The sequence below is a fragment of the Coturnix japonica genome, unplaced genomic scaffold (genome assembly GCF_054131305.1).
Source record: "Coturnix japonica strain WE unplaced genomic scaffold, WE-NBRP24 Scf060, whole genome shotgun sequence".
NCBI classification, from domain to species: Eukaryota; Metazoa; Chordata; class Aves; order Galliformes; family Phasianidae; genus Coturnix; species Coturnix japonica.
The window spans coordinates 523,110-541,276 of NW_028188963.1; the positions used below are offsets into that span (position 1 = coordinate 523,110).

Here is an 18,167-nt window from a genome sequence, read left to right on the forward strand (position 1 = left end):
ATCCCCCCATAGAGCCCCATAGGGACCCCATATCTCCCCATCTCCCCCCATAGGGACCCCATATCCCCCCATACAGCCCCATAGGGACCCCATATCTCCCCATCTCCCCCCATAGGGACCCCATATCCCCCCACAGAGACCCTATAACCACCCCCATAGCCCCCCTATAACCCCCCATAACCACCCCATAGCCCCTATATCCCCATAACCCACCCCATAGCCCCCCTATAACTCCCTTAACCACCCCATAGCCCCCCATAACCCCACATAGACCCCCTATAACCCCCCATAACCCCCTATAACCACCCCATAGCCACCCATAGCCCCCCATAACCCACCCCATACCCCCCCTATAGCCCCCCCATAACCCTCTTAAACCCCCATAACCCACCTTATAGCCCCCATAACCCACCCCATAGCCCCCCTATAACTCCCTTAACCACCCCATAGCCCCCCATAACCCACCCCATAGCCCCCCTATAGACCCCCCATAACCCTCTTAAACCCCCTATAACCACCCCATAGACCCCATAGCCCCCATAACCCACCCCATAGCCCCCCTATAACCCCCTATAGCCCCCCTATAGCCCCCCTATAGCCCCCTATAACCCCCTATTGCCCCCCATAACCCCCTATAACCACCCCATAGCCCCCTATAACCCCCCATAACCCCCTATAACCCCCTATAACCACCCCATAGCCACCCTATAACCCCCCATAACCCCCTATAACCCGCTCTAGCCCCCCTATAACTCCCCAGAACCCCCTATAACCCCCATAAACCACCCCATAAGACCCTATAACCACCCCATAGCCCCCCTATAACCTCCTATAGCCCCCCATAACCCTCTTAAACCCCCTATAACCACCCCATAGACCCCATAGCCCCCATAACCCACCCCTTAGACCCCCCATAGCCCCCCTATAACCCCCTATAACCCTCCCATAGCCCTTTTAACCCCCCATAGCCCCCATAGCCCCCCTATAGCCCCCTATAACCCCCTATAACCACCCCATAGCCACCCTATAACCCCCCATAACCCCCCTATAACCCCCTATAACCCCCCTATAACCCCCTATAACCCCCCTGTAGCCCCCTATAACCACCCCATAACCCCCCATTGCCCCCCATAGCTCCCCTATAGCCCCCCTATAACCCCCTATAACCACCCCATAGCCACCCATAGCCCCCCATAGCCCACCCCATAGCCCCCCTATAACCCCCTATATTCCCCTATAACCTCCCATAGCCCCCCTATAACCCCCTATATCCCCCTATAACCTCCCATAGCCCCCCTATAACCCCCTATAGCCCCCCTATAACCCCCTATAACCCTCCCATAGCCACCCTATAACCCCCCATAACCCCCTATAACCACCCCATAGCCACCCATAGCCCCCCATAACCCACCCCATAGCCCCCCTATAACCCCCCATAGCCCCCCATAACCACCCCCACCCCACACAGACACTATAACCCCCCCATACCCCCTATACCCCCATAACCCACCCCATAGCCCCCCTATAACCCCCTATAGCCACCCTATAACCACCCCATAGCCCCCATAACCCCATAGCCCCCCATAACCCACCCCATAGCCCCCCATAGCCCCCATAACCCACCCCTTAGCCCCCCAATAGCCCCCCTATAACCCCCCTATAGCCCCCCATAACCCCCTATAACCACCCCATAGCCCCCCTATAACCCCCTATATCCCCCTATAACCTCCCATAGCCCCCCTATAACCCCCCTATAGCCCCCTATAACCCCCTATAACCCCCTATAACCCCCCTATAGCCCCCTATAACCCCCCTATAACCCCCTATAACCCCCCTATAACCCCCTATAACCCCCTATAACTCCCCATAGCCCCCTATAACCCTCCCATAGCCCTTTTAACCCCCCATAGCCCCCCATAACCCACTCCATAGCCCCCCTATAACCCCATATCCCCCCATAGGAACCCCACAGAGCCCCATATCCCCCCATAGAGCCCCATAGGGACCCCATATCCCCCCACAGGGACCCTATAACCCCCCCATAACCCACGCCATAGGCCCCTATAACCCCCTATAACCACCCCATAGCCCCTATACCCCCATAACCCACCCATACCCCCTATAACCACCCCATAGCCCCCCATAGGCCCCCATAACCCACCTATAACCCCTTATAACCCCCTATAACCCCCCATAACCCACCCCATAGCCCCCCTATAACCCCCTATATCCTCCTATAACCTCCCATAGCCCCCCTATAACCCGCCCCATAGCCCCCCCATAACCCCCTACAACCCCCTATAACCACCCCATAGCCCCCCTATAACCCCCCTATAGCCCCCCATAGCCCCCCTATAACCCCCTATAACCCCCTATAGCCCCCTATAACCCCCTATAACCCCCTATAACCCCATAACTCACGCTGCCCCCCGGGACCCCGGTTCGATCCCACACCAAGGTGAGTTCGCTGCTCCCCCCGGCTCCGTCTTCGGGGTCTGCCCCACTCCTGCCCTCCACTTGTAGGGCGTAACGACCCCGGGGGGGGGACAGCAAAGCACGAGACCCCCCCCGTAATAAGGGACGGGTCTGACGGTCCTTGGGGGCGGCCCAGCGCCCCACTTCTTCCTATGGGGTGGGAGAAGAGGGTGAGGGTTATGGGGTCTATCTGTGGGTCTCTATGGGGTTTCTATGGGGTTTCTATGGGTCTCTATGGGGCTCTGTGGGTTTCTATGGGGCTCTATGGGGCTCTATGGGTCTCTATGGGTTTCTATGGGTCTCTATGGGTCTCTATGGGTCTCTATGGGTCCCTATGGGTCCCTATGGGTCTCTATGGGTCCCTATGGGTTTCTATGGGTCTCTATGCGTCTCTATGGGGCTCTATGGGTCCCTATGGGTCTCTATGCGTCTCTATGTGTCTCTATGGGTCTCTATGGGTCCCTATGGGTCTCTATGCGTCTCTATGGGGCTCTATGGGTCCCTATGGGTCCCTATGGGTCTCTATGGCGTCTCTATGGGTCTCTATGGGGTCCCTATGGGTCTCTATGGGTCTCTATGGGGTTTCTATGGGGTTTCTATGGGTCTCTATGGGGTTTCTATGGGTCTCTATGGGGTTTCTATGGGTCCCTATGGGTCCCTATGGGTCTCTATGGGGTCTCTATGAGTCTCTATGGGGCTCTATGGGACCCTATGCGTCTCTATGGGTCTCTATGGGTCTCTATGGGTTCCTATGGGTCTCTATGGGTCTCTATGGGTCTCTATGGGTCTCTATGGGTCTCTATGGGTCTCTATGTGTCTCTATGGGTCCCTACGGGTCTCTATGGGTCTCTATGGGTCTCTATGGGTCTCTATGGGTTTCTATGTGTCTCTATGGGGTTTCTATGGGGTTTCTATGGGTCTCTATGGGGTCCCTATGGGCCTCTATGTGTCTCTATGTGTCTCTATGGGTCTCTATGGGGTCACTATGGGTCTCTATGGGGTCACTATGGGTCTCTATGGGGTTTCTATGGGGTTTCTATGGGTCTCTATGGGTCCCTATGGGTTTCTATGGGTCTCTATGGGGCTCTATGGGTCTCTATGGGGTCTCTATGGGGCTCTATGGGTCCCTATGGGTCCCTATGGGTCTCTATAGGGTTCTATGGATCCCTATGGGTCACTATGGGTCTCAATGGGCCTCTATGGGTCTCAATGGGTCTCAATGGGTCTCAATGGGTTTCTATGGGTCTCTATGGGGCCTCTATGGGTCTCTATGGGTCTCTATGGGTCTCTCTATGGGTCCCTATGGGTCTCTATGGGTCTCTCTGTGGGTCTCTATGGGTCTCTATGGGGCCTCTATGGGGCTCTGTGGGTTTCTATGGGTCTCTATGGGGTTTCTATGGGTCCCTATGGGTCTCTATGGGTCCCTATGGGTCTCTATGGGTTCCTATGGGGCTCTATGGGTCCCTATGGGTCCCTATGGGTCCCTATGTGTCTCTATGTGTCTCTATGGGTCTCTATGGGTCTCTATGGGGTCACTATGGGTCTCTATGGGTCTCTATGGGGCCTCTATGAGTCTCTATGGGGTCTCTATGGGGCTCTGTGGGTTTCTATGGGTCTCTATGGGGTTTCTATGGGTCCCTATGGGTCTCTATAGGGTTCTATGGATCTCTATGGGTCACTATGGGTCTCAATGGGCCTCTATGAGTCTCTATGGGGTCTCTATGGGGCTCTGTGGGTCTCTATGGGTCTCTATGGATCTCTATGGGTCCCTATGGGTCTCTATGGGTCTCTATGGGTCTCTATGGGTTTCTATGTGTCTCTATGTGTCTCTATGGGTCTCTATGGGTCCCTATGGGTCCCAATAGATCTCTATGGGTCTCTATGGGTCTCTATGGGTCTCTATGGGTCTCTATGGGTCCCTATGGATCTCTATGGGTCTCTATGGGTCTCTGTGGGTCCCTATGGGTTTCTATGGGTCTGAATGGGCTTCAATGGGGTCCCTATGGGTTTCTATGGGTCCTTATGGGGTCTCAATGGGTCCCTATGGGGTCCCTATGTGTCCCTATGGGTCTCTATGGGTCCCTATGGGTCTCAATGTGTCCCTATGGGGTCTCTATGGGTTCCTATGGGGTCTCTATGGGTTCTCTATGGGGTCTCTATGGGTCCCTCTGGGTTCTCTATGGGTCTCTATGGGGTCCCTATGGTTCCCTATGTCTCCCTATGTACTCACCATGTGTGGGTCGTCGGGTCCCCTCCCCACTTTGTGTCCCTAGCGGTCCCTATGGATTTCTATGGGTCCCTATGGGTCCCTATGGGTCTCTGTGGGTCCCTATGGGTCTCAATGGGTCTCTATGGGTCTCTATGGGTTCCTATGGGTCTCAGTGGGTCTCTATGGGTCTCTCTGGGTCTCTATGGGTCTCTATGGGTTTCTATGGGTCTCTATGGGGTCTTTATGGGTCTCTATGCGTCTCTATGTGTCTCTATGGGTCTCTATGGGTCTCTATGGGTCTCTATGGGGTCTCTACGGTCTCTATGGGTCCCTATGGGTCTCTATGGGTCTCTATGGGTCTCTATGGGTCCCTATGGGTTTCTATGGGTCTCTACGCATCTCTATGGGTCCCTATGGGTTCCTATGGGGTCACTATGGGTCTCTATGGGGTCTCTATGGTTCCCTATGGGGTCTCTATAGGTCTCAATGTGTCCCTATGCGTCCCTATGGGGTCTCAATGGTTCCCTATGGGGTCTCTATGGGTCCCTATGGGGTCTCTATGTGTCCGTATGGGGTCTCTATGTGTCCCTATGGGGTCTCTATGGGTCTCTATGGGGTCTCTATGGTTCCCTATGGGGTCTCTATGGGTTTCTATGGGTCCCTATGGGTTCCTATGGGTCTCAATGGGTCCATATGGGTCCCTATTCGTTCCTATAGGTCTCAATGTGTCCCTATGGGTCCCTATGGGGTCTCTATGGGTTCCTATAGGTCTCAATGTGTCCCTATGGGTCCCTATGGGGTCTCAATGGTTCCCTATGGGGTCTCTATGTGTCCGTATGGGGTCTCTATGTGTCCCTATGGGGTCTCTATGGGTCTCTATGGGTCCCTCTGGGTTCTCTATGGGTCTCTATGGGGTCCCTATGGTTCCCTATGTCTCCCTATGTACTCACCATGTGTGGGTCGTCGGGTCCCCTCCCCACTTTGTGTCCCTAGCGGTCCCTATGGATTTCTATGGGTCCCTATGGGTCCCTATGGGTCTCTGTGGGTCCCTATGGGTCTCAATGGGTCTCTGTGGGTCCCTATGGGTCTCAATGGGTCTCTATGGGTCTCTATGGGTTCCTATGGGTCTCAGTGGGTCTCTATGGGTCTCTCTGGGTCTCTATGGGTCTCTATGGGTTTCTATGGGTCTCTATGGGGTCTTTATGGGTCTCTATGCGTCTCTATGTGTCTCTATGGGTCTCTATGGGTCTCTATGGGGTCTCTACGGTCTCTATGGGTCCCTATGGGTCTCTATGGGTCTCTATGGGTCTCTATGGGTCCCTATGGGTTTCTATGGGTTCCTATGGGGTCACTATGGGTCTCTATGGGGTCTCTATGGTTCCCTATGGGGTCTCTATGGGTTTCTATGGGTCCCTATGGGTTCCTATGGGTCTCAATGGGTCCATATGGGTCCCTATTCGTTCCTATAGGTCTCAATGTGTCCCTATGGGTCCCTATGGGGTCTCAATGGTTCCCTATGGGGTCTCTATGGGTCCCTATGGGGTCTCTATGTGTCCCTATGGGGTCTCTATGGGTCTCTATGGGTCCCTCTGGGTTCTCTATGGGTCTCTATGGGGTCCCTATGGTTCCCTATGTCTCCCTATGTACTCACCATGTGTGGGTCGTCAGGTCCCCTCCCCACTTTGGGTCTCTATGGATCCCTATGGGTCTCTATGGGTTTCTATGGGTCCCTATGGGTCCCTATGTGTCTCAATGGGTCCCTATGGGTCTCAGTGGGTCTCTATGGGTCCCTATGGGTTCTCTATGGGTTCCTATGGGTCCCTATGGGGTCTCTGTGGGTTCCTATGGGGTCTCTATGGTTCCCTATGGGTCTCAATGTGTCCCTATGGGATCTCTATAGGTTCCTATGGGGTCTCTATGGGTCCCTATGGGGTCTCTATGGGTCTCTATGGGTCCCTATGGGTCCCTATGTGTCTCAATGTGTCCCTATGGGTCTCAATGTGTCCCTATGGGTCCCTATGGGGTCTCAATGGGGTCCCTATGGTTCCCTATGTGGCCCTATGTACTCACCATGTGTGGGTCGTCGGGTCCCCTCCCCACTTTGGCCACCACGTCGATGAGGCGTCGAATTCGGGCCCAAACTTGGGGGGTTCGAATTGTGGGGGGGGGGTGGGTCAGGGATCGGTTCTTATATGGGGAGGGGGCCGGGTTGGGGGGGGGTCCCACGAGGGGGTGGAGGAAACCCAGGTATTGCAGCCACACGCCCCCACCACCAGGGGGAGACAGAGTCACCGTGCTGCTCCGCACTATGGTCACCTATGGGGGTCAATAAGGGGGGGGATAGGGTCACTTATGGGGCAGCAATGGGGTTCAATGGGGTTAAAGGGGGTTCAATGGGCACTATGGTCACCTATGGGGTCAATAAGGGGGGGATAGGGTCACTTATGGGGCAGCAATGGGGTTCAATGGGGTTCAATGGGGTTCAATGGGGACTATGGTCACCTATGGGGTTCAAGGGGGGGGATAGGGTATCTTATGGGGCAGCAATGGGGGGGAATAGGGTCAGTTATGGGGTTAAAGGGGGTTCAATGGAGTTAAAGGGGGGGGATTAGGGTCACTTATGGGGTTAAATGGGGGGGATTAGGGTCACTTATGGGGTTAAATGGGGTTAAATGGGGAATAGGGTCAGTTATGGGGTTCAATGGGGGGGAATAGGGTCACTTATGGGGTTAAATGGGGTATAGGGTCAGTTATGGGGTTCAATGGGGTTCAATGGGGTTAAATGGGGGGGATTAGTGTCACTTATGGGGTTAAAGGGGGGGGATTATGGTCACTTATGGGGTTAAATGGGGGGACTATGGTCACCTATGGGGTTAAAGGGGGTTCAATGGGGTTAAATGGGGGGGATTAGGGTCACCTATGGGGTTAAAGGGGGTTCAATGGGGTTAAATGGGGGGGATTAGGGTCACTTATGGGGTTCAATGGGGTTAAAGGGGGATTAGGGTCAGTTATGGGGCAGCAATGGGGTTAAATGGGCACTATGGTCACCTATGGGATTCAAGGGGGAATAGGGTCAGTTATGGGGCAGCAATGGGGTTCAATGGGGGGGAATAGGGTCACTTATGGGGCAGCAATGGGGTTCAATGGGGTTTAATGGGGTTAAATGGGGGGGATTAGGGTCACTTATGGGGTTAAAGAGGGAATATGGTCACCTATAGGGTTAAATGGGGCGTTAAAGGGGGACTATGGTCACCTATGGGGTTCAATGGGGGGGGAATAGGGTCAGTTATGGGGCAGCAATGGGGTTAAAGGGGGAATAGGATCACTTATGGGGTTAAATGGGGGGGACTATGGTCACCTATGGGGTTAAAGGGGGTTAAAGGGGGGGATTAGGGTCAATTATGGGGTTGAAGGGGGTTCAATGGGGTTAAATGGAGGGGATTAGGGTCACTTATGGGGTTAAAGGGGGAATAGGGTCAGTTATGGGGCAGCAATGGGGTTCAATGGGGGGGAATAGGGTCACTTATGGGGCAGCAATGGGGTTAAAGGGGGTTCAATGGGGTTAAATGGGGGGGATTAGGGTCAGTTATGGGGCAGCAATGGGGTTCAATGGGGTTAAAGGGGGTTCAATGGGCACTATGGTCACCTATGGGGTCAATAAGGGGGGGATAGGGTCAGTTATGGGGCAGCAATGGGGTTCAATGGGGACTATGGTCACCTATGGGGTCAATGGGGGGATAGGGTCACTTATGGGGCAGCAATGGGGTTAAATGGGGACTATGGTCACCTATGGGGTTAAAGGGGGGGGATAGGGCCACTTATGGGGCAGCAATGGGGTTCAATGGGGTTAAAGGGGGAGGAATAGGTGATATGGGGTCCTATTGGGTCCTATGGGGGTGATATGGGGGTGATATGGGGTACTATGGGGGTGATATGAGATCCTATGGGGTCCTATGGGGTGATATGGGGTCTTATGGTCACCTGTGGGGTTCAAGGGGGGGGAATAGGGTCACTTATGGGGTTAAAGGGGGTTAAAGGGAGTTAAAGGGGGATAGGGTCAGTTATGGGGTTCAATGGGGTTCAATGGGGACTATGGTCACCTATGGGGTTCAATGGGGGGATAGGGTCACTTATGGGGCAGCAATGGGGTTCAATGGGGACTATGGTCACCTAGGGGGGTCAATAAGGGGGGGATAGGGTCAGTTATGGGGCAGCAATGGGGTTCAATGGGGTTAAAGGGGGAGGAATAGGTGATATGGGGTCCTATTAGGTCCTATGGGGGTGATATGGGGTCTTATGGGGTGATATGGGGTGATATGGGGTCCTATGGGGGTGATATGAGATCCTATGGGGTCCTATGGGGTCCTATTGGGTCCTATGGGGTGATATGGGGGTGATATGGGGTCCTATGGGGGTGATATGGGGTCCTATGGGGTCCTATCGGGTCCTATGGGGTCATATGGGGTGATATGGGGTCCTATGGGGGTGATAAGGGGGTTATATGGGGTCCTATGAGTTCCTATGGGGTCCTATGCAGTGATATATGGTCCTATGGGGGTGATATGGGGTCTTATGGTCACCTATGGGGTTAAATGGAGGGGATTAGGGTCACTTATGGGGTTAAATGGGGTTAAAGGGGGACTATGGTCACCTATGGGGTTAAAGGGGGGGGATTAGGGTCTTATGGGGTTCAATGGGGGGGGAATAGGGTCAGTTATGGGGTTAAAGGGGGTTAAAGGGGGTTAAATGGGGGGGATTAGGGTCACTTATGGGGTTCAATGGGGTTCAATGGGGTTAAAAGGGGGGCATTAGGGTCAGTTATGGGGTTAAAGGGGGAATAGGGTCAGTTATGGGGCAGCAATGGGGTTAAAGGGGGTTCAATGGGGTTAAATGGGGTTAAATGGGGGGCATTAGGGTCACTTATGGGGTTAAAGGGGGAATAGGGGCAGTTATGGGGTTCAATGGGGGGGAATAGGGTCACCTATGGGGTTAAAGGGGGGGGATAGGGTCAGTTATGGGGCAGCAATGGGGTTAAATGGGGTTAAAGGGGGGATAGGGTCAGTTATGGGGTTAAATGGGGTTCAATAGGGAATAGGGTCAGTTATGGGGCAGCAATGGGGTTAAATGGGGCTCAATGGGGTTCAATGGGGGGGATTAGCATCACTTATGGGGTTAAATGGGGTTAAATGGTGACTATGGTCACTTATGGGGTAGCACCTATGGGGGTACTATGGGGTACTGTGGGGTGATATGGGCTCCTATGTGGGTGATAAGGGGGTTATATGGGGTCCTATGTGTTCCTATGGGATCCTATGGGGTTATATGGGGTCCTATGTGATGATATAGGGTCCCATGGGGTCCTATTGGTTCCTATGGGGGTGATATGGGGTCCTGTGGTGTGCTATGGGGTCCTATTGGGTCCTATGGGGTGATATGGAGAATATATGGGGTCCTATGGGGGTGATAAGGGGGTGATATGGGGTCCTATGGGGGTGATATGAGATCCTATGGGGTCCTATGGGGTGATATAGGGTCCTATGGGGGTGATACGAGATCCTATGGGGTCCTATGGGGTGATATGGGGTCCTATGGGGGTGATAAGGGGGTTATATGTGGTCCCATGTGTTCCTATGGGGTCCTATGCAGTGATATGGGGCCCTATGGGGGTGATATGGGGTCTTATGGTCACTTATGGTGTTAAATGGGGGGGATAGGGTCAGTTATGGGGTTAAATGGGGTTATAGGGGGAATATGGTCACCTATGGTGTTAAATGGGGGGGATTAGGGTCACTTATGGGGTTCAGTGGGGTTTAATGGGGTTAAATGGGGGGGATTAGGGTCACTTATGGGGTTAAATGGGGTTAAATGGGGACCACCTTTTCCTTTAACCCCGCCCCCTTTCCCTTTAGCCCCGCCCCTTTTCCCTTAGCTCCGCCCCCTTTCCTATAACCCACCTTCCTTTATCCCCGCCCCCTTTCCTTTATCCCCGCCCCCTTTCCTTTAGCCACGCCCCTTTTCCCTTAGCCCCGCCCCCTTTCCCTTTAGCCCCGCCCCTTCTCTTTAACCCCGACCCCTTTCCTATTTAACCCACCTTCCTTTAGCCCCGCCCCTTTCCTTTAGCCCCGCCCCCTTTCCCTTTAGCCCCGCCCCTTTCCCCTTTAGCCCCACCCTTTTTCCTATTTAACCCACCTTCCTTTAGCCCCGCCCCTTTTCCTTTAGCTCCGCCCACTTTTCCTTTAGCCCCGCCCCTTTTCCCTTAGCCCCGCCCCTTTCCTAATTACCCACCTTCCTTTAGCCCCGCCCCCTTTCCATTAGCCCCGCCCCCTTTCCTTTAGCCCCACCCCCTTCCCTTTAACCCCGCCCCCTTTCCCTTTAGCCCCGCCCCTTCTCTTTAGCCCCGCCCCCTTTCCTTTAGCCACGTCCCCCTTCCCTTTAGCCCCGCCCCCTTTCCCTTTAGCCCCGCCCCTTCTCTTTAGCCCCGCCCCTTCCCTATTTAACCCACCTTTCTTTAGCCCCGCCCCCTTTCCTTTAGCCCCGCCCCCTTTCCTTTAGCCCCGCCCCTTTTCCCTTAGCCCCGCCCCCTTTCCTATTCAACCCACCTTCCTTTAGCCCCGCCCCCTTTCCTTCAACTCCGCCTCTTTGCTTAAGCCCCGTCCCCTTTCCTTTAGTCCCGCCCCTTTCCCTTAGCCCCGCCCCCTCTCCCTTAAGCCTCGCCCACTTCCCCCTTTAACCCACCTTCCTCTAGCCCCCTTTCCCTTTAGCCCCGCCCCTTTCCCTTTAGCCCCGCCCCTTTCCTTTTAGCCACGCCCCCTTTCCCTTTTAGCCCCGCCTCTTTTCCTTTCAGCCCCGCCTCTTTTCCTTTAGCTCCACCCCCTTTTTCCTTTAGTCCCGCCCCCTTTCCCATTCAACCCCCATTCCCAAAGCCCCGCCCCTTCTCTTTAGCCCCGCCCCCTTTTCCATTTAACCCACCTTCCTTTAGCCCCGCCCCTTCCCTTTAGCCCCACCCCCTTTCCTTTTAACCCAGCCCCCTTTTCTTCAGCCCCGTCCCTTTTCCTTTAGCCCCGCCCCCTTTTCCCTTTAGCCCCGCCCACTTTCCTTAGCCCTGCCCCGTTTTCTTTTAGCCCCGCCCCTTCCCTTTAGCCCCGCCCCTTTCCTTTAGCCCCGCCCCCTTTTCCTTTAGCCTCACCCCTTTTCTCTTAGCCACGCCCCTTCCCTTTAGCCCCGCCCCCGTAAGCCCCGCCCCTTCCTTAAATCCCGCCCCCTTTCCTTTAGCCCCGCCTCCTTCCTTTAGCCCCGCCCCTTTCGTTTAACCCCGCCCCCTTTCCTTCAGCCCCGCCCCTTCCCTTTAGCCTCGCCCCTTTCCCCTTAGCTGCCCCCTTTCCTTTAGCCCCGCCCCCTTTCCTTTAGCCCCGCCCCCTTTCCCTTTAGCCCCGCCCCTTTCCCCTTAGCCCCGCCCCTTTCCTATTTAACCCACCTTCCTTTATCCCCACCCCCTTCCCTTTATCCCCGCCCCCTTTCCTTTAGCCACGCCCCCTTCCCTTTAACCCCGCCCCCTTCCCCTTTAGCCCCGCCCCCTTCCCTTTAACCCCGACCCCTTTCCTATTTAACCCACCTTCCTTTAGCCCCGCCCCTTTCCTTTAGCCCTGCCCCCTTTCCTTTTAACCCAGCCCCCTCCCCTTTAGCCCCGCCCCTTTCCTTTAGCCCCGCCCCCTTTCCCTTTAGCCCCGCCCCGGTTCCTTTTAGCCCCGCCCCCTTTCCTTTAGCCACGCCCCTTTCCTTTAGCCCCGCCCCCGTAAGCCCCGCCCCTTTTCCTTTAGCCACGCCCCTTCCTCAAATCCCGCCCCCTTTCCTTTAGCCCCGCCCCTTTCCCTTAATCCACGCCCCCTTTCCTTTTAACCCAGCCCCCTTTCCTTCAGCCCCGCCCCTTTTCCCTTAGCCCCGCCCCTTTTCCTTTAGCCACGCCCCCTTTTCCTTTAGCTCCGCCCCTTTCCTTTAGCCCTGCCCCTTTCCTTTAGCCCTGCCCCTTTCCCATTTATCCCACCTTCCTTTTAGCCCCGCCCCTTCCCTTTAACCCCGCCCCTTCCTTAAGTCCCGCCCCTTTCCCTTAGCCACGCCCTTTCCTTAGCCCCGCCCCCTTTTCTCTTAGCCCCGCCCCCTTTCCTTTAGCCCCACCCCTTTTCCCTTTAGCCCCGCCCCATTTCCCTTAGCTCCGCCCCCTTTCCTCTAGCCCCGCCCCATTTAGCCACGCCCTCTTTCCTTTAACCCCGCCCCTTTCCCTTTAGCCCCGCCCCTTCCATTTAAGGCCCCACCCCTTTCCTTTAGTCCCACCCCCTTTCCTTTAGCCCCGCCCCCTTTCCCTTAGCCCCGCCCCCTCGCTATTTAATCCCCTCCCACCTTGTCGGGCTGTGAGTCATTCCGTGGCCGTAGGAATGTGAGCAGATGGAGCCCGGGGGGGACGTCGTCCGTCCTGCACTGCTCCAATGACGTCAGCAGCTGAGCACGGGGACCCCACCACCCGTGGGTGCCCCCCACCCGGCCCATGCGGCACCGGGACGCCTCTATGGGGGGAGATACAGGGGGTTATGGGGGGATATGGGATCCTATGGGGTCCTATGGGGGTTATATGGGGGTTATATGGGGTCCTATGGGGTCCTATGGGGTGATATGGGGTCCTATGGGGTCCTATGGGGTGATATGGGAATGATATGGGGTGATATGGAGTCCTATTGGGTCCTATGGGGTCCTATGGGTTCCTACTGTGTCCTATAGGTTCCTATGGGGTCCTATTGGTTCCTATTGGGTCCTATAGGTTCCTATGGGGTCCTATGGGGTGATATGGGTTCCTATGGGGTCCTATTGGGTCCTATAGGTTCCTATTGGGTCCTATAGGTTCCTATAGGGTCCTATAGGTTCCTATTGGGTCCTATAGGTTCCTATGGGGTCCTATGGGCACGCCGTCCGTCCTGCACTGCTCCAGTGCCGTCAGCAGCTGAGCACGGGGACCCCACCACCCGTGGGTGCCCCCCACCCGGCCCATGCGGCACCGGGACGCCTCTATGGGGCGGAAAACGGGGGGTTATGGGGGGATATGGGGGTTATATGGGGTCCTATGGGATGATATGGGGTCCTATGGGGCCCTATGGGGGTGATATGGGGCCCTATGGGGGTGATATGGGGTCCTATGGGGGTTATAATGGGGTCCTATTGGGTCCTATGGGGTGATATGGGTTCCTATGGGTTCCTATGGGGTCCTACTGGTTCCTATTGGGTTCTATGGGGCCCTATTGTGGTCATATGGGGGTGATATGGGGTGATATCGGGTCCTATGGGGTGATATGGGGGTGATAAGGGGATTATATGGGGTCCTATGGGATCCTATGGGGTCCTATTAGGTCCTATGGGGGTGATAAGGGGGTTATATGGGGTCCTATGTGGTCCTATGGGGTGATATGGGGTCCTACTGGGGCCTATGGGGTCCTATTGGTTCCTATGGGAGTCATATTGGGTCCTATGGGGTCCTATAGGTTCCTATGGGGTCCTATAGGTTCCTATGGGGTCCTATTGGGTCCTATGGGGTCCTATAGGTTCCTATGGGGTCCTATTGGTTCCTATGGGGTCCTATAGGTTCCTATTGGGTCCTATTGGATACTATGGGGTCCTATAGGGTCCTATGGGGTCCTATGGGCACGCCGTCCGTCCTGCACTGCTCCAATGACGTCAGCAGCTGAGCACGGGGACCCCACCACCCGTGGGTGCCCCCCACCCGGCCCATGCGGCAACGGGACGCCTCTATGGGGGGAGATAGAGGGGTATTATATGGAGTTATGGGGTTATATGGGGTCCTAGTGGGTCCTATTGGGTCCTATTGGGTTCTGTGGGGCCCTATTGTGGTCCTATGGGGGTGATATGGGGTCCTATGGGGTGACATGGGGTACTATTGGGTCCTATTGGGTTCTATGGGGCCCTATTGTGGTCATATGGGGGTGATATGGGGTGATGTGGGGTCCTATGGGGGTGATAAGGGGGTTATATGGGGTCCTATGGGGTGATATGGGGTCCTATGGGTTTCTATGGGGTGATATGGGATGATATGGAGTCCTGTTGGATCCTATGGGGTTCTATGGGGTACTATTGGGTCCTATGGGTTGATATGGGGTCCTATTGGGTCCTATAGGTTCCTATGGGGTCTTATTGGATCCTATGGGGTGATATGGGTTCCTATGGGGTGATATGGGGTCCTATAGGTTCCTATGGGGTCCTATAGGGTCCTATAGGGCGATATGGGGTCTTATTGGGTCCTATGGGGTCCTATTCGTTCCTATGGGGTCCTATGGGGTGATACGGGGTCCTATGGGGGTGATATGGGGTCCTATTGTGGTCATATGGGGGTGATATGGGGTGATATGGGATCCTATGGGGTGATATGGGGTCTTATGGAGTCCTATTGGGTCCTATGGGGGTGATAAGGGGTGATATGGGGTCCTATTGGGTCCTATGGGGTGATATGGGGTCCTATTGGGTCCTATAGGTTCCTATGGGGTCCTATGGGGTCCTATGGAGTCCTATAGGTTCCTATGGGGTCCTATGGGGTGATATGGGGTCCTATTGGGTCCTATAGGTTCCTATGGGGTCCTATGGGGTCCTATAGGTTTCTATGGGGTCCTATGGGGTCCTATGGGCACGCCGTCCGTCCTGCACTGCTCCAATGCCGTCAGCAGCTGAGCACGGGGACCCCACCACCCGTGGGTGCCCCCCACCCGGCCCATGCGGCACCGGGACGCCTCTATGGGGCGGAAAATGGGGGGTTATGGGGGGATATGGGGTCCTATGGGGTCCTATTGGGTTCTATGGGGTCCTATTGTGGTCCTATGGGGGCGATATGGGGTCCTATGGGGTGTTATGGGGTCCTATGGGTTCCTATGGGGTTCTATGGGGTCCTATTGTGGTCCTATGGGGTCCTATGGGTTCCTATGGGGTCCTATGTGGGTGATAAGGGGGTGATATGGGGTCCTATGGGGGTGATATGGGGTCCTATAGGTTCCTATGGGGTCCTATGGGGTGATATGGGGTCCTATGGGGGTGTTATGGGGGTGATATGGGGTCCTATGGGGGTGTTATGGGGGTGATATGGGGTGATATGGAGTCCTATCGGGTCCTATGGGGTTCTATGGGGTCCTATGGGGTCCTATTGGTTCCTATGCGGTCCTATTGGTTCCTATGGGGTCCTATAGGTTCCTATTGGTTCCTATAGGTTCCTATGGGGTCCTATGCGGTCCTATGGGGTGATATGGGGTCCTATGGGGGTGTTATGGGGGTGATATGGGGTGATATGGAGTCCTATAGGGTCCTATGGGGTCCTATTGGTTCCTATAGGTTCCTATGGGGTCCTATGGGGTCCTATTGGGTCCTATAGGTTCCTATGGGGTCCTATGGGCACGCCGTCCGTCCTGCACTGCTCCAATGATGTCAGCAGCTGAGCACGGGGACCCCACCACCCGTGGGTGCCCCCCACCCGGCCCATGCGGCACCGGGACGCCTCTATGGGGGGAGATACAGGGGGTTATGGGGGGATATGGGATCCTATGGGGTCCTATGGGGGTTATATGGGGGTTATATGGGGTCCTATGGGGTCCTATGGGGTGATATGGGGTCCTATGGGGTCCTATGGGGTGATATGGGAATGATATGGGGTGATATGGAGTCCTATTGGGTCCTATGGGGTCCTATGGGTTCCTACTGTGTCCTATAGGTTCCTATGGGGTCCTATTGGTTCCTATTGGGTCCTATAGGTTCCTATGGGGTCCTATGGGGTGATATGGGTTCCTATGGGGTCCTATTGGGTCCTATAGGTTCCTATTGGGTCCTATAGGTTCCTATAGGGTCCTATAGGTTCCTATTGGGTCCTATAGGTTCCTATGGGGTCCTATGGGCACGCCGTCCGTCCTGCACTGCTCCAGTGCCGTCAGCAGCTGAGCACGGGGACCCCACCACCCGTGGGTGCCCCCCACCCGGCCCATGCGGCACCGGGACGCCTCTATGGGGCGGAAAACGGGGGGTTATGGGGGGATATGGGGGTTATATGGGGTCCTATGGGATGATATGGGGTCCTATGGGGCCCTATGGGGGTGATATGGGGCCCTATGGGGGTGATATGGGGTCCTATGGGGGTTATAATGGGGTCCTATTGGGTCCTATGGGGTGATATGGGTTCCTATGGGTTCCTATGGGGTCCTACTGGTTCCTATTGGGTTCTATGGGGCCCTATTGTGGTCATATGGGGGTGATATGGGGTGATATCGGGTCCTATGGGGTGATATGGGGGTGATAAGGGGATTATATGGGGTCCTATGGGATCCTATGGGGTCCTATTAGGTCCTATGGGGGTGATAAGGGGGTTATATGGGGTCCTATGTGGTCCTATGGGGTGATATGGGGTCCTACTGGGGCCTATGGGGTCCTATTGGTTCCTATGGGAGTCATATTGGGTCCTATGGGGTCCTATAGGTTCCTATGGGGTCCTATGTGCACGCCGTCCGTCCTGCACTGCTCCAATGACGTCAGCAGCTGAGCACGGGGACCCCACCACCCGTGGGTGCCCCCCACCCGGCCCATGCGGCACCGGGACGCCTCTATGGGGCGAGATAGAGGGGTATTATATGGAGTTATGGGGTGATATGGGGCCATATTGGGTCCTATTGGGTCTTAATGGGCTCTATGGGGTGTTATGGGGTCCTATTGTGGACCTATGGGGGTGATATGGGGTCCTATGGGGTGATATGGGGTCCTATTGGGTCCTATGGGGTCCTATGGGGTCCTATTGGGTCCTATTGGTTCCTATAGGTTCCTATAGGTTCCTATGGGGTCCTATAGGTTCCTATGGGGTCCTATGGGGTCCTATAGGTTCCTATGGGGTCCTATGGGGTCCTATTGGTTCCTATGGGGTCCTATAGGTTCCTATGGGGTCCTATGGGGTCCTATAGGTTCCTATGGGGTCCTATGGGCACGTCGTCCGTCCTGCACTGCTCCAATGACGTCAGCAGCTGAGCACGGGGACCCCACCACCCGTGGGTGCCCCCCACCCGGCCCATGCGGCACCGGGACGCCTCTATGGGGGGAGATCGATGGGGTTATGAGGGGATATGGGGTTATATGGGGCCATATTGGGTCCTATTGGGTCTTAATGGGCTCTATGGGGTGTTATGGGGTCCTATTGTGGACCTATGGGGGTGATATGGGGTCCTATGGGGTTCTATGGGGTCCTATGGGGGTGATATGGGGTCCTATTGGGTCCTATTGGGCTCTATGGGGTCCTACTGTGGTCATATGGGGGTGATATGGGGTCCTATGGGGTGAGATGGGGTCCTATGGGATGATATGGGGTCCCATGGGGTCCTATTGGGTCCTATGGGGGTGATATGGGGTCCTATGGGGTGATATGGGGTCCTATTGGGTCCTATGGGGTGATATGGGGTTCTATGGGGGT

At 55.3% G+C, this 18,167-nt stretch overlaps 1 protein-coding gene across 1 annotated transcript; it reads right to left on the bottom strand.

Moving 5' to 3' along the window:
* Positions 1–2,382: 2,382 nt before the first annotated feature.
* Positions 2,383–13,245, bottom strand: LOC146751938 (multiple epidermal growth factor-like domains protein 8). The gene is made up of 3 exons (XM_085533450.1): positions 13,079–13,245; positions 6,755–7,000; positions 2,383–2,625 (listed from the first exon to the last, which is right to left on the bottom strand). The coding sequence occupies exons 1-3, from the start codon at positions 13,223–13,225 to the stop codon at positions 2,383–2,385; spliced, it is 636 nt and encodes a 211-aa protein (XP_085389576.1). The 5' UTR covers positions 13,226–13,245.
* Between the last annotated feature and the right edge of the window lie 4,922 nt (positions 13,246–18,167).